At 37.0% G+C, this 17,279-nt stretch overlaps 1 protein-coding gene across 3 annotated transcripts in view; it reads left to right on the forward strand.

Moving 5' to 3' along the window:
• Positions 1 to 17,279, forward strand: part of grb10a (growth factor receptor-bound protein 10a) — a 69,391-nt gene that overhangs the window by 46,595 nt on the left and 5,517 nt on the right. For 2 of the 3 annotated variants that reach the window (XM_048202474.1, XM_048202476.1), the window contains 9 exons: positions 7,006 to 7,162; positions 9,042 to 9,157; positions 10,030 to 10,104; positions 10,386 to 10,523; positions 13,880 to 13,990; positions 14,197 to 14,295; positions 15,306 to 15,383; positions 15,853 to 15,969; positions 16,235 to 16,301. In XM_048202474.1, coding sequence (XP_048058431.1) covers positions 7,006 to 7,162; positions 9,042 to 9,157; positions 10,030 to 10,104; positions 10,386 to 10,523; positions 13,880 to 13,990; positions 14,197 to 14,295; positions 15,306 to 15,383; positions 15,853 to 15,969; positions 16,235 to 16,301 — 958 coding nt within the window. Of the gene's footprint in view, positions 1 to 6,059; positions 6,260 to 7,005; positions 7,163 to 9,041; positions 9,158 to 10,029; positions 10,105 to 10,385; positions 10,524 to 13,879; positions 13,991 to 14,196; positions 14,296 to 15,305; positions 15,384 to 15,852; positions 15,970 to 16,234; positions 16,302 to 17,279 lie in introns of those variants that run through there. The other variant, XM_048202475.1, reaches the window with a different exon arrangement.

Here is a 17,279-nt window from a genome sequence, read left to right on the forward strand (position 1 = left end):
CACATTTTGTCCTGTTCCTGCCTTCAGAAGCCTGAAAGAAGAGGTCTACGCTGATTTTTTTTTTTCAGACGGGGTCCGGTTACATTCATAATTATATTTTGCGGGAGCCCATGAGTTTCCCACTTCCTGCGCGCATATCAGTATCTTCCCTCCTGCATCCGCACTCAGCAATTCAAGACTTCCCCCAGACCTCTATAACAAAGCAAGTGGTTGTACTTATGAATGGGTCATTGAATCATTGACTCTCCTGATTTATTCACTAATGTAGATACTACAAAAGATAAGGTAATTTGATTGGATGTCATGTATTTGACCTTTTACGGCACTACCGTAATACATGCTCAGTTTTAATGTTATTTTAAAGGTAGAGTGCTCTACAAAGCCACACCTCCTCCAAAACACATGAATGCATACAGCAAGGAGCATACAAAAGCTTCACGAGAGACGGCATTAAACTACCTCATGCCTCAGGACATAACGTTGCAATAATAATGAACATAAACAACTTAAAGAGAACTGACCTGTACCACCTGACTGCTGCAGATTAGTTTTGGCATTGATATTGTTGTCATTGAAACGCATAAATTCGAGTCACAAACCACTCCGAGTTCTTCCAAATTATGGTGGTTATGGCGTGAACGCAGCATAAGCTCTTTGTTTTGGTTCAGGAGGAACTGTAAAACGTGGCTGCCGTTTCGTTTGTGGTGTTCGGTGACTGACCCTCATGTCGTTCCAAACCCGTAAGACCTCCATTCATCTTCGGCACACAGTTTAAGATATTTTAGATTGAGTCCAAGAGCTTTCTGTCCCTCCATTGAAAATGTATGTACGGTAGACTTTCCATGTCCAGAAAGGTAATAAAAACATCATCAAAGTAGTCCATGTGACATCAGTGGGTTAGTTAGAAGTTTTTGAAGCATCGAAAATACATTTTGGTCCAAAAATAACGAAAACTACGACTTTATTCAGCATTGTCTTCTCTTCCGGGTCTGTTGTCAATCCGGGTTCACAACTCCGCAGTGACGCTGCTGACGTGTTATCCGGTGCGCCCGAGCTTCGTTTACAGTCTGAGGGAGAAGCACGCTGTATTCAAGCTATTCTACATTGTTTGTATTTTGATATTGCTATATTTTTTAAAATGGTGTGTAAGTGTGCATGTCGCGGATGTCCTAATCGCCAAAAACAACGATGTAAAAGTGCATTACCAATGCTGACAGATGAAAGGATTCAATGGAATCAGTTCAATGGAATCAGTTCAATGGAATCAGTTCAATGGAATCAATTCAGTGGAATCAATTCAATGGAAAGGATTCCAGAAGAGAATACAATGCTGAATAAAGTCGTAGTTTTTGTTATTTTTGGACCAAAATGTATTTTCGATGCTTCAAAAACTTCTAACTAACCCACTGATGACACATGGACTACTTTGATGATGTTTTTATTACCTTTCTGGACATGGACAGTATACCGTACATACATTTTCAATGAAGGGACAGAAAGCTCTCGGGACTAAATCTAAAATATCTTAAACTGTGTTCCGAAGATGAAGGTCTTACGGGTTTGGAACGACATGAGGGTGAGTCATTAATGACATAATTTTCATTTTTGCGTGAACTAACCCTTTAAGTTAGGTGGACCATTTTCGGTTAACCCTTATTCAGTTCATGGTCAAACACAGGGCAGTTTTTAGATGCACATGAGTTTGATTATGACACTGCACTGCATTGCACTAACTCACTCACACATGCTCACTCACAGAAATGATGAGTAAAGACAATCACAAAGTTTGAAATGACTTTATCAACTCAGTCACCCCTGCCTGTCTAACTAAATATAATAACTAAATATAAAAGTCTGTATAACTTTATACCTAAAAACTAACTACATAAACTTGTATAACTATTCAATGTCATGCCTGCCTAACTATCTAGCTCTTCACCTGTCTATCTAACTTCATACCCCTCAAACGATTTAATTTCATACCTGTCTATCTGTCTAACTTTCTATGCGAATCATGTGACGATCAAGAATTTTGGACTTGTGTTGCTGTCTATCTATTACTATCTGTCTGTCTAAATATATAACAATCTGTATAAATATCTAACCGTATAGCTGTCTAACTATTTCTATATATGTGTATATATAATCACAGAACCTAATGTATCAAAAGTATTGGCCATATACTGTGACCTCCGTTCTATTATTGGATTACCTCTTTCCCTTTATACAAACTGCGAACAATGCTTGAACAACCCTCTATTAACTCCCAACAAACACCTTGTTGCCATGTGACCCTCAGAATGTTTGCAAAAACTTTATTTAACATTTAAAGATCCTCCCATGTGACTGGCGGAGGCGCGACAGAGCAGTGCAGACTGCAGAGCAAACGTTTGCTTGTAGCCACATGACTATAAGGATGCGTTTAAACAACATTGGGTAAACGGTCTTAAATCGTAAAGCTTGTAGAAAATAGCATTTGCGGCAGTAGAATGGTACATGTATAACTCAGCTTGAGCAATGAAACAATGCTCTGCAAACAGTTTCCACTGCTATAGTGGTCTTGCCAATAGCTCAACCCCCAAACATCCTTTTCTTCATGGTGTCGAGTCAGATTACATGATACAGTTGTCTTCCGTCTGAGACGACAGAATGGTGTCTTTTAGAATTAGTTTTTATCCTTTAATGCCCTTAAAATGAACATGAACATATTTCGCATAGTGAGAAATTGCCAGATATTGATTGTGTTCAGTGTGAGAAAGAAGATCACTCATTTTTAGTGAAGTGTTGTGGGAGGAGGGATTTTGCTGGGATTTGGCCTCTGTTGTGTGTGTTTAAGAAACACTCTCCAGTTGTGATATGCTGAGTTTTGAGAAAAAGAGAGGGAAAGGTTTTCTTTGGCTGTGGAGTTCAAAGCCAAACTTCAGGGGGGAAATGGGAGTGAAAAAAGAATGAGAACAAAATCTCACTCTGTGTGTGTGTCGTGAGAGCTGGATGTGGGGCTCTGTCTCAAGGCTTTCTGAGAACCAGAGAGAATTTGAAACTTTGACAGAAGCCAAGGCAAAGTTTGATGAGGGGGAGAAAGAGAGAGTAAGGTTGAGGAAAAGCGAGAGCGAGACAAATGAAGGGATGATGGAAGGTAAAGGAAAAGAGAGAGACAAAAATGGACGGGGAGAAAGAATTGCTGTTATTAAAGGTTGGCTAATGTGCATTTCCCAAAGCCTGATGCTTTTGTACACAAACTGCCTGGCCAAAAAAAAAAAAAAAAGTCACCGTTTGGATTTAAAATGCTTAAGAGTCTATGACTGGATCATTATTACAGTGATTATTATGGTTTCTAGGATGTTGTATGTTTGTCAATAGTTCTTCTAACCCTACTTGATGGAGTGTGTAGCTTTTCATTTCTTAAACAACCACGTATGAAGACGTATCATGGCTGTATTCCAGGATGACAAAGCCAAGATTCATCAGGCTCAAATTGTGAAATAATGGTTGGGAGGGAGCATGAAGAATAATTTTCACATATCAATTGGCACCTCTGATACAAGATCTTGACCAAAAAATTATACACCCTTTGATGGAAATAAATGTTGTGATGTTATTTCCATCAAGAGGTGCATTGATTTTTGTTGAAGATGTTGTATTGACAATGCAAGAGTCAAACACTCTGTAAAGTCTACTCCAGCACATCCCAAAGACTTTCAATGAATTTAAGGGGTGGAAGCCAGGTTATCCCGTATATACACTACCAGTCAAAAGTTTGGACACGGGAAGATTTTTAATGTTTTTAAAAGTTTCGTCTGCTGACCAAGGCTGCATTTAATTAATTAAAATTACAGTGAAAACAGTAATATTGTGAAATATTATTACAATATTTATTTAAAATAACTGTTTTCTGTTTGAACATATTTTATAAAGTAATTTATTCCTGTGATCATTACTCCAGTCTTCAGTGTCACATGATCCTTCAGAAATCATTCTAATATGCTGATCTGCTGCTCAAGAAACATTTATTGCATACAACTGTACAAAATATTTGTGTACAATATTTTTTTTCAGGATTATTTGATGAATAGAAAGTTAAAAAGAACAGCATTTATTTGAAATATAATCTTTTGTAACATTATAAATGTCTTTACTGTCACTTTTGATTGATTTAATGCATCCTTGCTGAATAAAAGTATTCATTTCTTTCAATTCTTTTCAAAAAAATTTAAATAAAAATTCTTACTGACCCCAAACTTTTGAACGGTAGTGTATAATGCTACAAAAGCTTTGTATTTCAGATAAATGCTGTTCTTTTGAACTTTCTATTCATCAAGGAATCCTGAAAAAAAGAAAGAAAAAAAGTACACAACTGTTTTCAACATTGATAATAATCATAAATGTTTCTTAAGCAGCAAATCAGCATATTAGAAAGATTTCTGACCGATCATGTGACACTGAAGACTGGAGTAATGATGCTGAAAATTCAGCTTTGCATCACAGGAATAAATTACTTTGTCAAATATATTCAAACAGAAAACAGTTATTTTAAACTGTAATAATTTTTCACAATATTACTGTTTTTACTGTATTTTTAATTAAATAAATGCAGCCTTGGTGAGCAGATAAAACTTATTTTAAAAACATTAAAACTCTTACTGTGTCCAAACTTTTGACTGGTAGTGTAGTTAATGATTGTTATCCTGCTGCATAGTTAAAGATATATTTGTGATGTAGAGAACAAGAGCAATTTCAAACTGTGTTTTTTAGACTGTCTTTGGTTCACTGTAGTTTTAAAGGGTTAGTTCACCCAAAAAATAAAATTCTTACTTTAATTACCCTCATGTCGTTCCACACCTGTAAGACCTTCGTTCATTTTCGGAACACAAACTAAGATATTTTTGATAAAATCCGATGTCTGCATTGAGAGCAAGTTAACTTTCAAATGCCCAGAAAGGTACTAAAAACATATTTAAAACAGAACAATGGTTCAACTTTATTGTTATGAAGCGACGAGAATACTTTTTGCGTGCCAAAAAACAAATTAAAGACTTATCCAACAATATTCATCACTCGTCACTGAACTAAAAACTGCTTCATGAAGCTTCAAAGCTTTACGAATCTTTTGTTTTGAATCAGTGGTTCGGAGCACTGCCAAAGTCACATGAACCACTGAAATTTCAAAACACTTATGATGCAACGAAGCCTCGTTTACTGAAATCATGTGACTTTGGCAGTTTGAGATTGTTTGATACACGCTCCGAATCACTGTTTCGAAACAAGATTCTCGTCGCTTCATAACATTGAGGTTGAACCACCGTAGTCACATGAACTGTTTTAAATATGTTTTTAGTAGCTTTCTGTGCATTTGAAAGTCTAAGTTAACTTGCTCTCAATGTCTTAAAATGTGTTCCGAACATGAACGAAGGTCTTACAAGAACGACATGAGCGTGAGTAATTAAAGACATAATTTTCATTTTTGGGTGAACTAACCCTTTAAGGAGAAAATACTCAGCAATGGGGTTGATTTTAGGAATTAGCACATGGTTTGTCTTAAAGCATATCGTTAGCCTCATAGCATAATTGCCTAAGTCATTCATTTTCAAATGATACTTAGGCAATTATGCTATGAGGCTAACGATATTAAAAACACCACATAGACATATAAACAACATTAAAAACTTGATTTGCACCACAGGCAAGACAGAAAGTTAGCCTCAGCCCCCCTTCATTTTCCTTGTTGATTTTGCTCTTTCCCCATATAATCATTTTTTATTTTTTTTCTCCATGGAAGTATAAGTTATACACATTTGGAAAAAACGAAGTGATGATACAATTTTCATTATTGGGTGAATGATCTATTTAATATAGGAAACCCCATTATATGAGTTTTATTAACAAATTGAAGCACTAGTCATCTCTATCCATCTCTCCCTCACCTAGAGATTCTTTCTCGCAGCTTAATCCGCTAGAGAGTATTGTAAGACACAAGCTGCTTGTCAGCTGAGTCTGTCTCTCCCTTCTTTTCTCTCTCTCTCTCTCTCTCACTCTTGTTTCAGCAGCTCTCTTGGTCTCATCTCAACCCTCTGCCCATTCTCAACTCCTCTCATCCTCTCGCTTTCCTTCCCTCCTCCCCTCCTCTCCTCTCTTGCCCTCCCTCTTTCTCTTTCTTTTTCTCTCACTCACTCACTCTCTCGCCGCGTGAGTGAGCAGAGGTTGTCTCAGAGTGAAAATGCCATCGTGTTCGCCGGACTGTTGCTTGTATCAGGCAGTAGAGGTAAGGTTGACAGTAACTACTTTTTCTGAAGAAAACCGTCCTGCAGATGCCAGTCTACAAAAAATATCAAATTTAGTCATGCAGATCATGTTTGTGCATAAACTGCACACTATTCTGTAGGCTTCTTTTAGACTGTTAAAAAAGTCTATAATAATTATAATTGCAAATTTTTGCGTTTGTGGATGCATGTGTATGTCTAGTTGCGCATTTACATACATTTACGTTACTAGTCATTTCTGTGTTGTGTGCATGTTCATTGGAAGAATGGAAAGCATTTCTCTTTCTTTTTTTTTTCTCCTTTATCTGGGCCGTTGGCTTTGGCGTTCATGTGAATTCTGCCTCTTAATGGAGTATATCCTCTTGTGTGTGCGTGTTCAAGTCAGTCACGCTTATGAGCGCCGGGCTCAATCTAAACACCATGCAGATTGAGCTATGGGCCACATAAACATTGAGATATCCACGGTTTGCAAGAACAAAAGCATAAACGAGAATAAATAAACTTTTTGTCCTCCATCATTTTTACTCTTAGGTAACTTGAAACGCTTGTATTTGAAGCACATAATTATGCACATAGGTTTATTAAGGCTGAGTTGTCGAAAAACACAAGCTATGTAATCCCATCTGGAGCATTGTGCAAAAGTGTGACTGTAATTGTTCGACAAATTAGACTCGAGAACATCGCCTTGAGGTCATATTTAGCAATGTACGCATCTGCAATTGACATTCTGTATATGTGTTTTAAACAGATCATCAAAGTTTTCAGCGAGGATGGTGTGGGAAAAGTTGTGGAGGTCCCTGCCGACATGACGGCCAGAGATGTGTGTCAGTTCCTGGTCTACAAGAACCACTGCCTGGATGACAACTGCTGGTCGCTAGTGGAGCATCATTCCCTGCTTGGTCTGGGTAAGCCAAGCCATCATATGTGTAAATTCTTTTTCTGCATCCGTATGATTTGTGCGTGCGGCACACACCCAGTCTAGGAGGACACGCTGTTCTGTCCCAGGACACTGGGTTCCCAGTGCGCTGCACTTTGTGTAACAGGAAATCACCTTTCAGCAAGCCCAGACTCAGAGTCTTATATACACACATACTTGTTCTCCTATTAACACTTAAGCTCTCAAATACGACATTACACATCATGTACGGCTGCACGTTTTGCATGCGCAACGGCTCACAGAGCGTCTAACTCAAAGGAAAGAAAAAGCGCTCACAATGCAGATGCGTTTGAGAAAATGAGCGTAGATTAGATGTGGTTAGGAAGAACTAGTTTAATCTCGCCTGCGATCAAAGAGGACACGTGTGGCTGCCTATTTCTCAGGCAGATTACAGATTAACCCTTTCCCAAATCATACTAAACAGATTTAACTCTGTCTGACCTTTAGCGATGCAGTCATTGCTCTTGTGGGGTGTTGAAAATCCCTTTATTGAGCTTCTGAAATGACACAATGAGCTCTTTATTTTAATTCATCCACATTAAAGCCATCAAGGAAAGTTGTTACTTATGCATAGGCTCTGATTGTGCAGGTCACATGGTATGATGTCAAAATGTGACAGGGTGTGGTCTGTTTTGGTCAGCTGACTTCTCTAAAGAGGCTGAGCATTATGTGGTGTAGTTGGATGTGTTTCCCTCATCACTTCTGGAGACATCAGCGTGCCAACGTTAAGGAAACCTTCTAGAAACGTTGCTCTTACGTAAGCCATTAGCAGAGAGACTCTGCTGACTTTGCTGCCATCAACCCTCAGTGCAATCAAGCTAAATACATGACCTCATCCCTCTGCAATGCCTCTCACTTTCCCTCGCTTTCTCTTTCATACGCAGTCATGCTCTCTCTCCTTCTCTTGTGCTCTTCTCGGAGGAGTGAATTAGCGGATGAGGGATCAGATACACAACAGATACATTAGAAGGGATTTGAGCCAGTGCTTTATTGTCTTTGACATATGAGTAATGCTATACTTAAAAAGCATAGACATAACAATATACAGTTAATTTGGATAATTTTCTCATTATATGACATCACATAATGCTGGATTTGAAATATATGTGAGGTTTTGTTTGTTTGTTTTTGTTTTTTAACTGGTAGAGCATGCCGTTAGCAATGCCAAGGTCATGGGTTTGATTCCCAGGGAACGTTGCATACTAAAAAAAAAAATAAAAATATATATATATATATATATATATATAGCGTGAATTCATTATAAGACACTTTAGATAAAAGCTTCTGCCAAATGCATGAATTAAAATGTAACATTTAAATGTTTAACAGGAGATTACTGCATATTTCTAAAATATCTGGATTATTAAATATGAGTATTAGAGCATGAATATATAAATCTTATATTAAATTAACTTTAATATTTTTTATATGCATTATATATTATGTGAATAATTTATTTTATGTATTTTTAATATTTATATATTACAACATGAATGATTCACACTTTAATATTTATTTTTATATATATGAATTGCAAATCATTTTCTCTCTCTTTCTCTCTCTCTCTCTTTCTATATATATATATATATATATATATATATATATATATATATATATATATGTATATATATGTATATATATGTATGTATATGTATGTGTGTGTGTGTGTGTGTGTGTGTGTGTGTATATATGTGTATATATATTATACCTGTATACATATATATAATTTTCCCCCCTCTTAGAGCCGTGGCTTAGTGTAATGTATGTAAAACTCCAATACAGCATTAATGGCCACCATACCAGTAACTAACATTGTTTTGATGTCATCTGTGTTTGTTTGAATACAGAGAGGTGCCTGGAAGATCATGAACTGGTGGTTCCAGTGCAGGCCTGCATGTCTCCAGAGAGCAAGTTTCTCTTCAGGAAGAACTATGCCAAGTACGAGTTTTTCAGAAATCCACTGGTGAGTTGTCAGAGAGAACAACCGTTCCCATTCAGCCCACCCATGTGTTTCCTTACCTCTCAAGACCACCACTTCAAACTTAAATCCCTTGAAATTAAAGTCTGATTATCTTCGAAAACCACGCCAAGAACACTTGATACATGACCTGCAAGCTATAAATCCCTTAAATATGTAAATATGTCAAACAAACCAACAAGATCCCACATTCCAGTTTTCCATATGCGAGGAAAAACCTCCTTGTTAATCCATTTTTAGCAATTCAAGTACAGCTTGTACATGTTCCACCTCACTAAGCAAGTAACCTGCTTTTTTCATATAAGCTAGTACTCGACACCTTTTGATGGCATTTTGACAAGTACATTTGAACATGTCGCGTAAGTGCCTTACGGTGTGAACGCCGTGAACCATTTTATCCTTCTTTATAAGCCATGGACTTTTTGTACGCTTGGAAAAAATGTTCACGCAAATGCTTAATCTTATTTGAGCCTGTGCTTTAGTACGGTATGTACAGTGTGTGTCAGTGCTTGAGGCGTCTCTGGGCCGGTTAGTCCGAGTCTATTTGACAGAGCACTTAACCTGCTCTTGGTAATCCCTGGCTTTGGCAAATGCTTAGTGCAACTCACCCAAATTAGCTTTAGATGAGTTTCAGCTCATGCGTGTGTGAATTTGTGCATGCTTCTTACCATGTTCCGGTAACTCGACCTCAAACTTTTTTTTTTTTTTTTTTTTTTTTTTAAATACCTTTTACTCATCCTTTTCTCATTTAGACAATAATAGAATGAGTTGTTCCGTTATGTTTCTTCTGAGCTGCTGGCATATGTTCTTTACAGACGGTCTTTTCTTACCTCTCTTCCTTTATCTTCCTCTCATAGAACTTCTTTCCGGAGCAGATGGTCGCGTGGTGTCAGGAATCTAATGGCTCTATCCCACAGTCCCAGCTCTTACAGGTGAGGAAGATGCACAAATGGATCTGTGACACAGCAAAATCTGGATTAGCCTACATTATGAACCTGTGCGTCACACTTACATGACTGTGTGATTGCCAGTGCAGCCGAATGAGCATTTTAGTGCATTCAAACAGCTTTTGAACTGCATACTCATGTCTTGTGATAGCAGAGAGGCCACGTTATTGAAGCATGGAAGGCATCCAGGTTTGAAGAACTCATTTTCCAGATGGTCCTCTGATTTTTTTTTTTTTTTTTTTTTTTTTTTCCTCCCTCCTGCACAGAATTTCTTGAATTCCAGCAGCTGTCCAGAGATCCAGGGCTTCCTTTATTTGAAAGAGACAGGCCGAAAGTCCTGGAAAAAGCTCTACATGTTCTTGCGCCGTTCTGGGCTGTACTGCTCTACTAAAGGAATGTCTAAGGCAAGTTTCTCTTTAAACCTTTTTTAATATTATATTATGAATTCAAGTCTCTAAATTTCATGTTTCAATGTTTTTACAACTTTTGACAGCTATCTATTATTTGTAAATTTTCCTGCAAATAAATACAGCGAGCTACAAAAGTCCACATTGAAAGTCTGGGATTCATAAACTAACTAACACCTGGAAATAAAATGTTATGATTTTGGAAAAAAGAAAGTTTTGACTTAAAATGAATTGGAAATATAAAATGAACATTATATTAATATCTGCTGTTTTATTCAGAGATGATTAAAAATATGTTTTTAAAAAGGTTTTCCCCCAAAATAGAATTTCTAATGAATATTTAATATATTGTAATGTATTTTGTAAAGAGCTTAATTGTAAATTATTGTTATTACTAGTATTATCATAAAAAAATAAAAAGAGATACCATAAAAATAAATCAATTAAAACATATTTGTTAATCTGTAAATAAATATTTTTATGCTTATAATACAAATAATATAAATTAGAATAAAAATTGGTAACAAAATGCATCAAAGTACTTTAGAATAATCCTAATAGAATAGTATTTTTTGTGGTGAAATGCTAAACACAAGGAAGCCCGTTTCCGCCACAGTTGATTTAAAAAAATATAATTTTGTAATTCATAATAATGAGAAGCTTTCTTGTAATTATGACTTAGCATCTCATAATAATGAGAAATGTTCTCATAATAATGACTTAAAATATAACGGCGAGAAACTTGTAATAATGACTTCGTTTCTTATAATAATGACTTATTTTCTCGTAATAATAAGAAACTTATACGCATGCGTAAAGCAGCGGAGCAGAAGGGTGTGGCACAATAGCGACATCCGCTGGTCAAAGCCTAAATGTGAGAACACCGCAAACATGGCACGTTCTGCAAAAGTGTAGTAATAATATCATTAAATCTAATAATATCATTAAATAACATTAAAGGGGTCATGAACTGCGTTGTTTTATTGTTTCATAATGTTTCCTGGGGTGCACTTATTATGTTACTATGCTTTTTTACATCAACAATTGTCATAATTTAGAAATAAAAGGCAGTTTTGCTACCCTGATTTTAGCCCTCTTATTTGAACTCTCTGTTTTAAAGGGTTAGTTCATCCAAAAATGAAAATTCTGTCATTTATTATTCACCCTCATGCCGTTTCACACCCGTAAGTCCTTCGTTAATCTTCGGAACACAAATTAAGATATTTTAGTTGAAATCCAATGGCTCAGTGAGGCCTCCATAGGGAGCAAAGACATTTTCTCTCTCAAGATCCATAAAGGTACTAAAAACATATTTAAATCGGTTCACGTTCATTCTGTGGTTCAATGTTAATATTATAAAGCGACGAGAATATTTTTGGTTCGCCAAAAAAAATATAATAACAACTTATTTAGTGATGGCCGATTTCAAAACAGTGCTTCATGAAGCATCGGAGCCTTATGAATAATTGTATCGAATCATGATTCAGATCGCGTGTCAAACTGCCAACGGCTGAAATCACGTGACTTTGGCGCTCTGAACAGCAGATTCGATACACTGATTCAATATAGCCAAAATAGCCAAGTATTACTCTCTCATTTTAGCACATTTTTACTCTCAAGGTTAACTAATTGCAAAAAGTGCTGCATTACATTTACATCTATGGCATTATATTTAGATTGTGGTATGAGAGGTTGCAGTGATGAACAGCCGATCAGACATGTTGTTCAGCGCATGAAAGCAGTGATCTCGTCATTGCAACTCAATTTCTGTACACCAACAAATGCTTTCATTGTAACTAACAGTGCTAATGCGATATAACTAAGAGATTCGTTTAATAAAACAAGAGTTTTGGCACGTGTCCAGAACTCAGTCAATGATAAACTTAAGCTGTTTGATTGACAGCTCCAGCGATTGCAAAGGGAGAGTTCTTTGATTGCTTTCTTTATATAATTTAATCATTGTTTAAATAACAGATTAATTTCATCCTACTAAGAGAAACAACGTGATGCTGACCATTTAATCGCTGGTTTCATTTACTGACTCAGACAAACAACATCTGACTGTAGGCTACATGAATCATTACACATCAGATCAGGCATTAGAACAGTAGGAGTAGCTCAGTTACTTACATGTTGTTGCATTACTTTCGAGTCCATATCGTAAAAGTCTGTTTGCAAAGCCGGCGCCAAAATGCGATTGATTTACCAAAAAATCCACGGTGAAATACAGAGCCATTCACATTGCTGAAAATAAACCATATTCCTAACAAAAGGATCCTTTGAAAGACAATGTTATTTTTGTCTGACACCTTTCTTTTGTCTGAAACTTACAGGATATTCTTATAGTATGATGACCTCTTATATATCAAAAGCTCAAGGAAAAGTCGATTTCTCAATTCATGACCTTTTTAATGATAAATTATCAGTATATGAGATGGGATATAGTCTTTTATTCATTTGTAACATTCATTTTTATTTTTTGAACAAGCAGAAACAGAATGGTGATCCATGGATTTCAAAAAGATATGATAAGACAGTACACCTACATATCAGTCTGTTATAGAACGCTTCATCTGGAAAGCGGTCTACAAACATCTGCTAACCATATTTTCAAGCAGTTTTGCATACATTCTAATAAGTCATAAACATCTTAAAATGTTTTCTGTATGTCCAGGCTAACCTGCGCATGAAATAGCCTAGACGCATCTATGAAATAAGTGTTAATATTAAAGGGGTCCTTGATTATGATTTACATAATAACTTTTTTTAACATTAGTTAGTTTGTAATGTTGCTGTTTGAGCATAAGCAACATCTGCAAAGTTATGACGCTCAAAGATCAATGCAAAGGGAGATATTTTCTTTTAAAGAAATTGCTTTTTAAGGACTACAACAAGCTGCTTCCTGGGTTGGTGCTTCTTCTGCCCCCAAGAACACAGAACAAAGGGGGTGAGGCCATGTTGGGCTTCTTTAAAGAAGAGGAAGAGTTGTTGTTGTGTTCATATTATGGGCTCATCTGCTTGCCTGTACATTGTATGCGTTATTAATAATGTGTGTACTGAGTTTGGCCTCTTAAAAACACTCTTAACGCATTAAGCCACATTAAGAGTTTTAGAATGTCGTTAAGTCAAGAAAGTTTCTCAATGTGAGAAACTAAGTCATTATTACTAGAACATTTCTCTTTTTTTTTAACTCAACTGTAAAACAACGGGCTTCCATACATCTCAGACTTTTGGACCATATTGTGTTTTATTTTAATAAAGGATTTCAGGATAACTGTTTCACTGTTCATAGTAGCCATTATGTAGGACTGTCTTTGGGAGTTGTAATATGATGTTTTAACTGGGTTGTTTAGGAGCCAAGGCACCTGCAGTTACTGTCGGACTTGGAGGAGAGCAATATTTTCACTGTGACAACGGGCAGAAAGTTGCACAATGCGCCCACAGACTACCAATTCTGCATTAAGGTAAGTAGGACGATGGTCAGTGTTGTCATGCCAAAATTGAACGAAATCAGTGACTTTGAGAATAGAGGAGGCATGGCTGGCACAATTTCAAAATCAATGATTTTCCCCTTTAAATAACTACCCATGCCTCACCTGGTACAGTGCATGCTAGTCCTTATTAACTTGAGTGCCTTGATTTGACAGTAGATATCTTGCTTGATTGACAGCCCAGTAAGGGCAGGACAGAACAGAAGGAGTTGAAGATGCTGTGTGCAGAGGACGAGCAGAGCCGAACGTGCTGGATGACTGCTTTCAGACTGCTCAAGGTATAAACGCATATCACTGCTCATATACACACTCTTAAAACTGCGTACATTCAAAAGTGTGTAATGTTTTTCTATATTAAAATACACTGCTGTTTAAAAGTTAGTCATTACATCATGTCTGTTTACATAAAGAGGGAGTTCCAGCTAGTAAGCTATTTGGCATGTGAGGAGGCTGCAGCCTTTTCTTACAGCAGCTGCAATAATTAAACATCATTTTGATGGCGGATTGTAATCTAGAAAGGTCTAAATGACAATCATCAGTGACAACTGGAGTCAAAATCAAAAGACTTCAGACTGCAGAGTGGCTACAGAAATTGAAATCTACTGGTAACGCTAATACACACTAAATACACACAGTCACGCAATGCTGCTGTTAACATTAACAATTTAAAAACAAATTATAGCAATAATAATTTACACAGCTTGACGTGATATGAGCTAAGCAATCGTTAGATTTAATCGCCATTGGCAGCGAGATTTATTGTAATGCTTATTTTCCCTCAGTCAGTCAGAACAAAAGTGGCAGACGTTACTTGTTCAGATGACATTTATTTATTTTTTTTTGGTCATACTTAAAGATGTACAATCTGTGATTCTGCAGTACAGTATCCACACCGACTGACAGCAAGCATTAGATTAATCCGCGCTGAGGAGCCGTGCAGATGCACAACCCACGTAAAGATGATAATTCCACAAATAACTGCAATTACAGGTTTCAAACAGAGATGGCGACAAAGAGGCAAAACTTATGGATTGCAGCTTTAACATTCATAAGATTTCATTTATTTTACTTTGTTTATAGAGGCTAGAAAAATCTTATAAAAATTAATACAATTTATAATAATCATAAAAATAACAACAGTAATGATAAATAATTTGGGAACATTTTAACATTTTTAAAGTTTCATATTGTTCAGTCACAACAGACTTGGTGCGAACAAGCTTTTTACTCCCGCACACACTCTTGTCCATTCTTGTTAACTCATTCAGACGCAATCTTTTCTTTCCAGTTTGGAATTCTGCTATATCAGAACTACAAGACCCCACACCAGAGAAAGACTGCCATATCAAACTTCACCACACCTGTGGTAAGAAACATGTTAATATGTTACTTAGTGCTGACTCTCTAGTGCAGTCGATGGGTTAAATGTGCTGCTTTCACGCTTCTGTGAGTTCACCTGGTATTATATGCACCCCGTGTGCTCATGAGGAACGCTCTTGCTGAGAGTTCACTTAATCTGCCCATAAGAGTATGAACAGCGTGCTAATGAAGCGTGCGGCTATAGATTCCTTTACGCTGATTTGCATTGGGAACTTTCATGCAGGGGAAATGTACAAACACAGTGCTTGCTGTACGGATTCATTTAGAAGGTATTTAATAAGGCTTTAGTGGTTTAATCAGAGGGGTATAATGCTGACCATAATAGGTTTATTTTTGAGAACCAGTAGGTTTTGGCCATAGACTTCGACTATTATGCCTTTAGTTATTTCTACTGGTAAATGAAAGCTTGTTATGTGATAGACAACTTCTCAAGTGTAATATTGTTTTTACTATAGCGGAGTGTGTCCGAGAATTCACTGGTCGCCATGGATTTCTCAGGAAGGACGGGTCGTGTGATTGACAACCCTGTGGAGGCTCAAAGCGCTGCCATGGAAGAGGGACACACTTGGAGAGTGAGTAGTTAGATACAAGTATACTCAAGTTAAATCTGTCAGTTGTCAGTAATGAATTAGGGCAAGGGTGTCCAATCCTGTTCCTGGAAGGCCACAGTCATGCCGAGTTTAGCACAGACCGCAGTTAAACACACCTGTACCAGCTAATCAAGGTCTTACTAGGCATACTAGAAACTTCCAGACAGGTCTGTTGAGGCACACACTGCAGGACAGTGGACCTACGGGGTTGAGGTCATTTATAATAATTTTTATAATCTCTGTACAGAAGCGAAGTCAGAGAATGAATGTTTTGGGAAGCCCCAGTCCTCTACATCCCTCACCGTTAAGTTCAGGTGAGTACTGCAGTATTTACTCCGATGTTTAACGACTACAATATCAGTTCATTTAAAGAGGACCTATTATGCCCTTTTACAAAGTCTTGATTTTGTTTTTGAGCTAAGGTTGATAAGGTTGATATCAACCTTAGCTCATAGATAAGGTTGTCATGCTTGAATGTAGGGCAGTCCTCGACTAAAGATTTTTCTGGTCGACTAGTAGTTGTACATTTTAAGTGAATGTTTTGTTATTATTGTGAGTGCACACAAATAAAAGTAGACTCTTTACAAATTCAAAAGATGTATTACTCTTATCTGTATGATCTAAAATGAGTATTTTAAGTGCTAGTGATCGCACCAGTGTTAGCTGTGAAGCAGTAAGCACACTACTATTCAGCTTTCACACGCCACACAAACACTTGAATAGCCCACATTTTTGTTGTACATGTTGTACACTTACATGTTTCAGATGACAAGCCATATTTGAGGTCGATGAATGACAAGCAGCTAGTTAATTATTTGTCCATCAAAGACTGAGTGACTTCACCACTTCCTGTGGATTTTTTTCCCCTGCGAATAATAAAATTTTGGTCCACTTAGCCTCTTCTCATCGACTAACGGTTAGTCGACTATTAGGGGGCTGCCCTACTTGAATGTTTTTCATATATTTTTCATATATTTTACATTGTTCCAGCACCTCTCTTCACAGTCTGTCAGTGACGCTCTGAGGTGCGTTTCATAAAAGCATCGTTAGCCAACTATGGTCACAAGTTCCATTGAACTATTGGTAACAACAGAACTTGTGACAATAGTTGGCTTTGGGAAATGCACTCCTGTTTAAATTAAGCCCCTTCTTCCGAAAAGCACAATGTGCTCTGATTGGTCAGCTGTACCAGTGTGAAACCACTTTGAGCTTATTTCAGAAATGTCTTGCCATAATAGCATGTTGCAACACACAACAAACTCAACCAGGCCTCATCCCTTTTTTTGCGTATG

Source organism: Megalobrama amblycephala, linkage group LG9 (assembly GCF_018812025.1).
Source record: "Megalobrama amblycephala isolate DHTTF-2021 linkage group LG9, ASM1881202v1, whole genome shotgun sequence".
Classification (NCBI taxonomy): Eukaryota; Metazoa; Chordata; class Actinopteri; order Cypriniformes; family Xenocyprididae; genus Megalobrama; species Megalobrama amblycephala.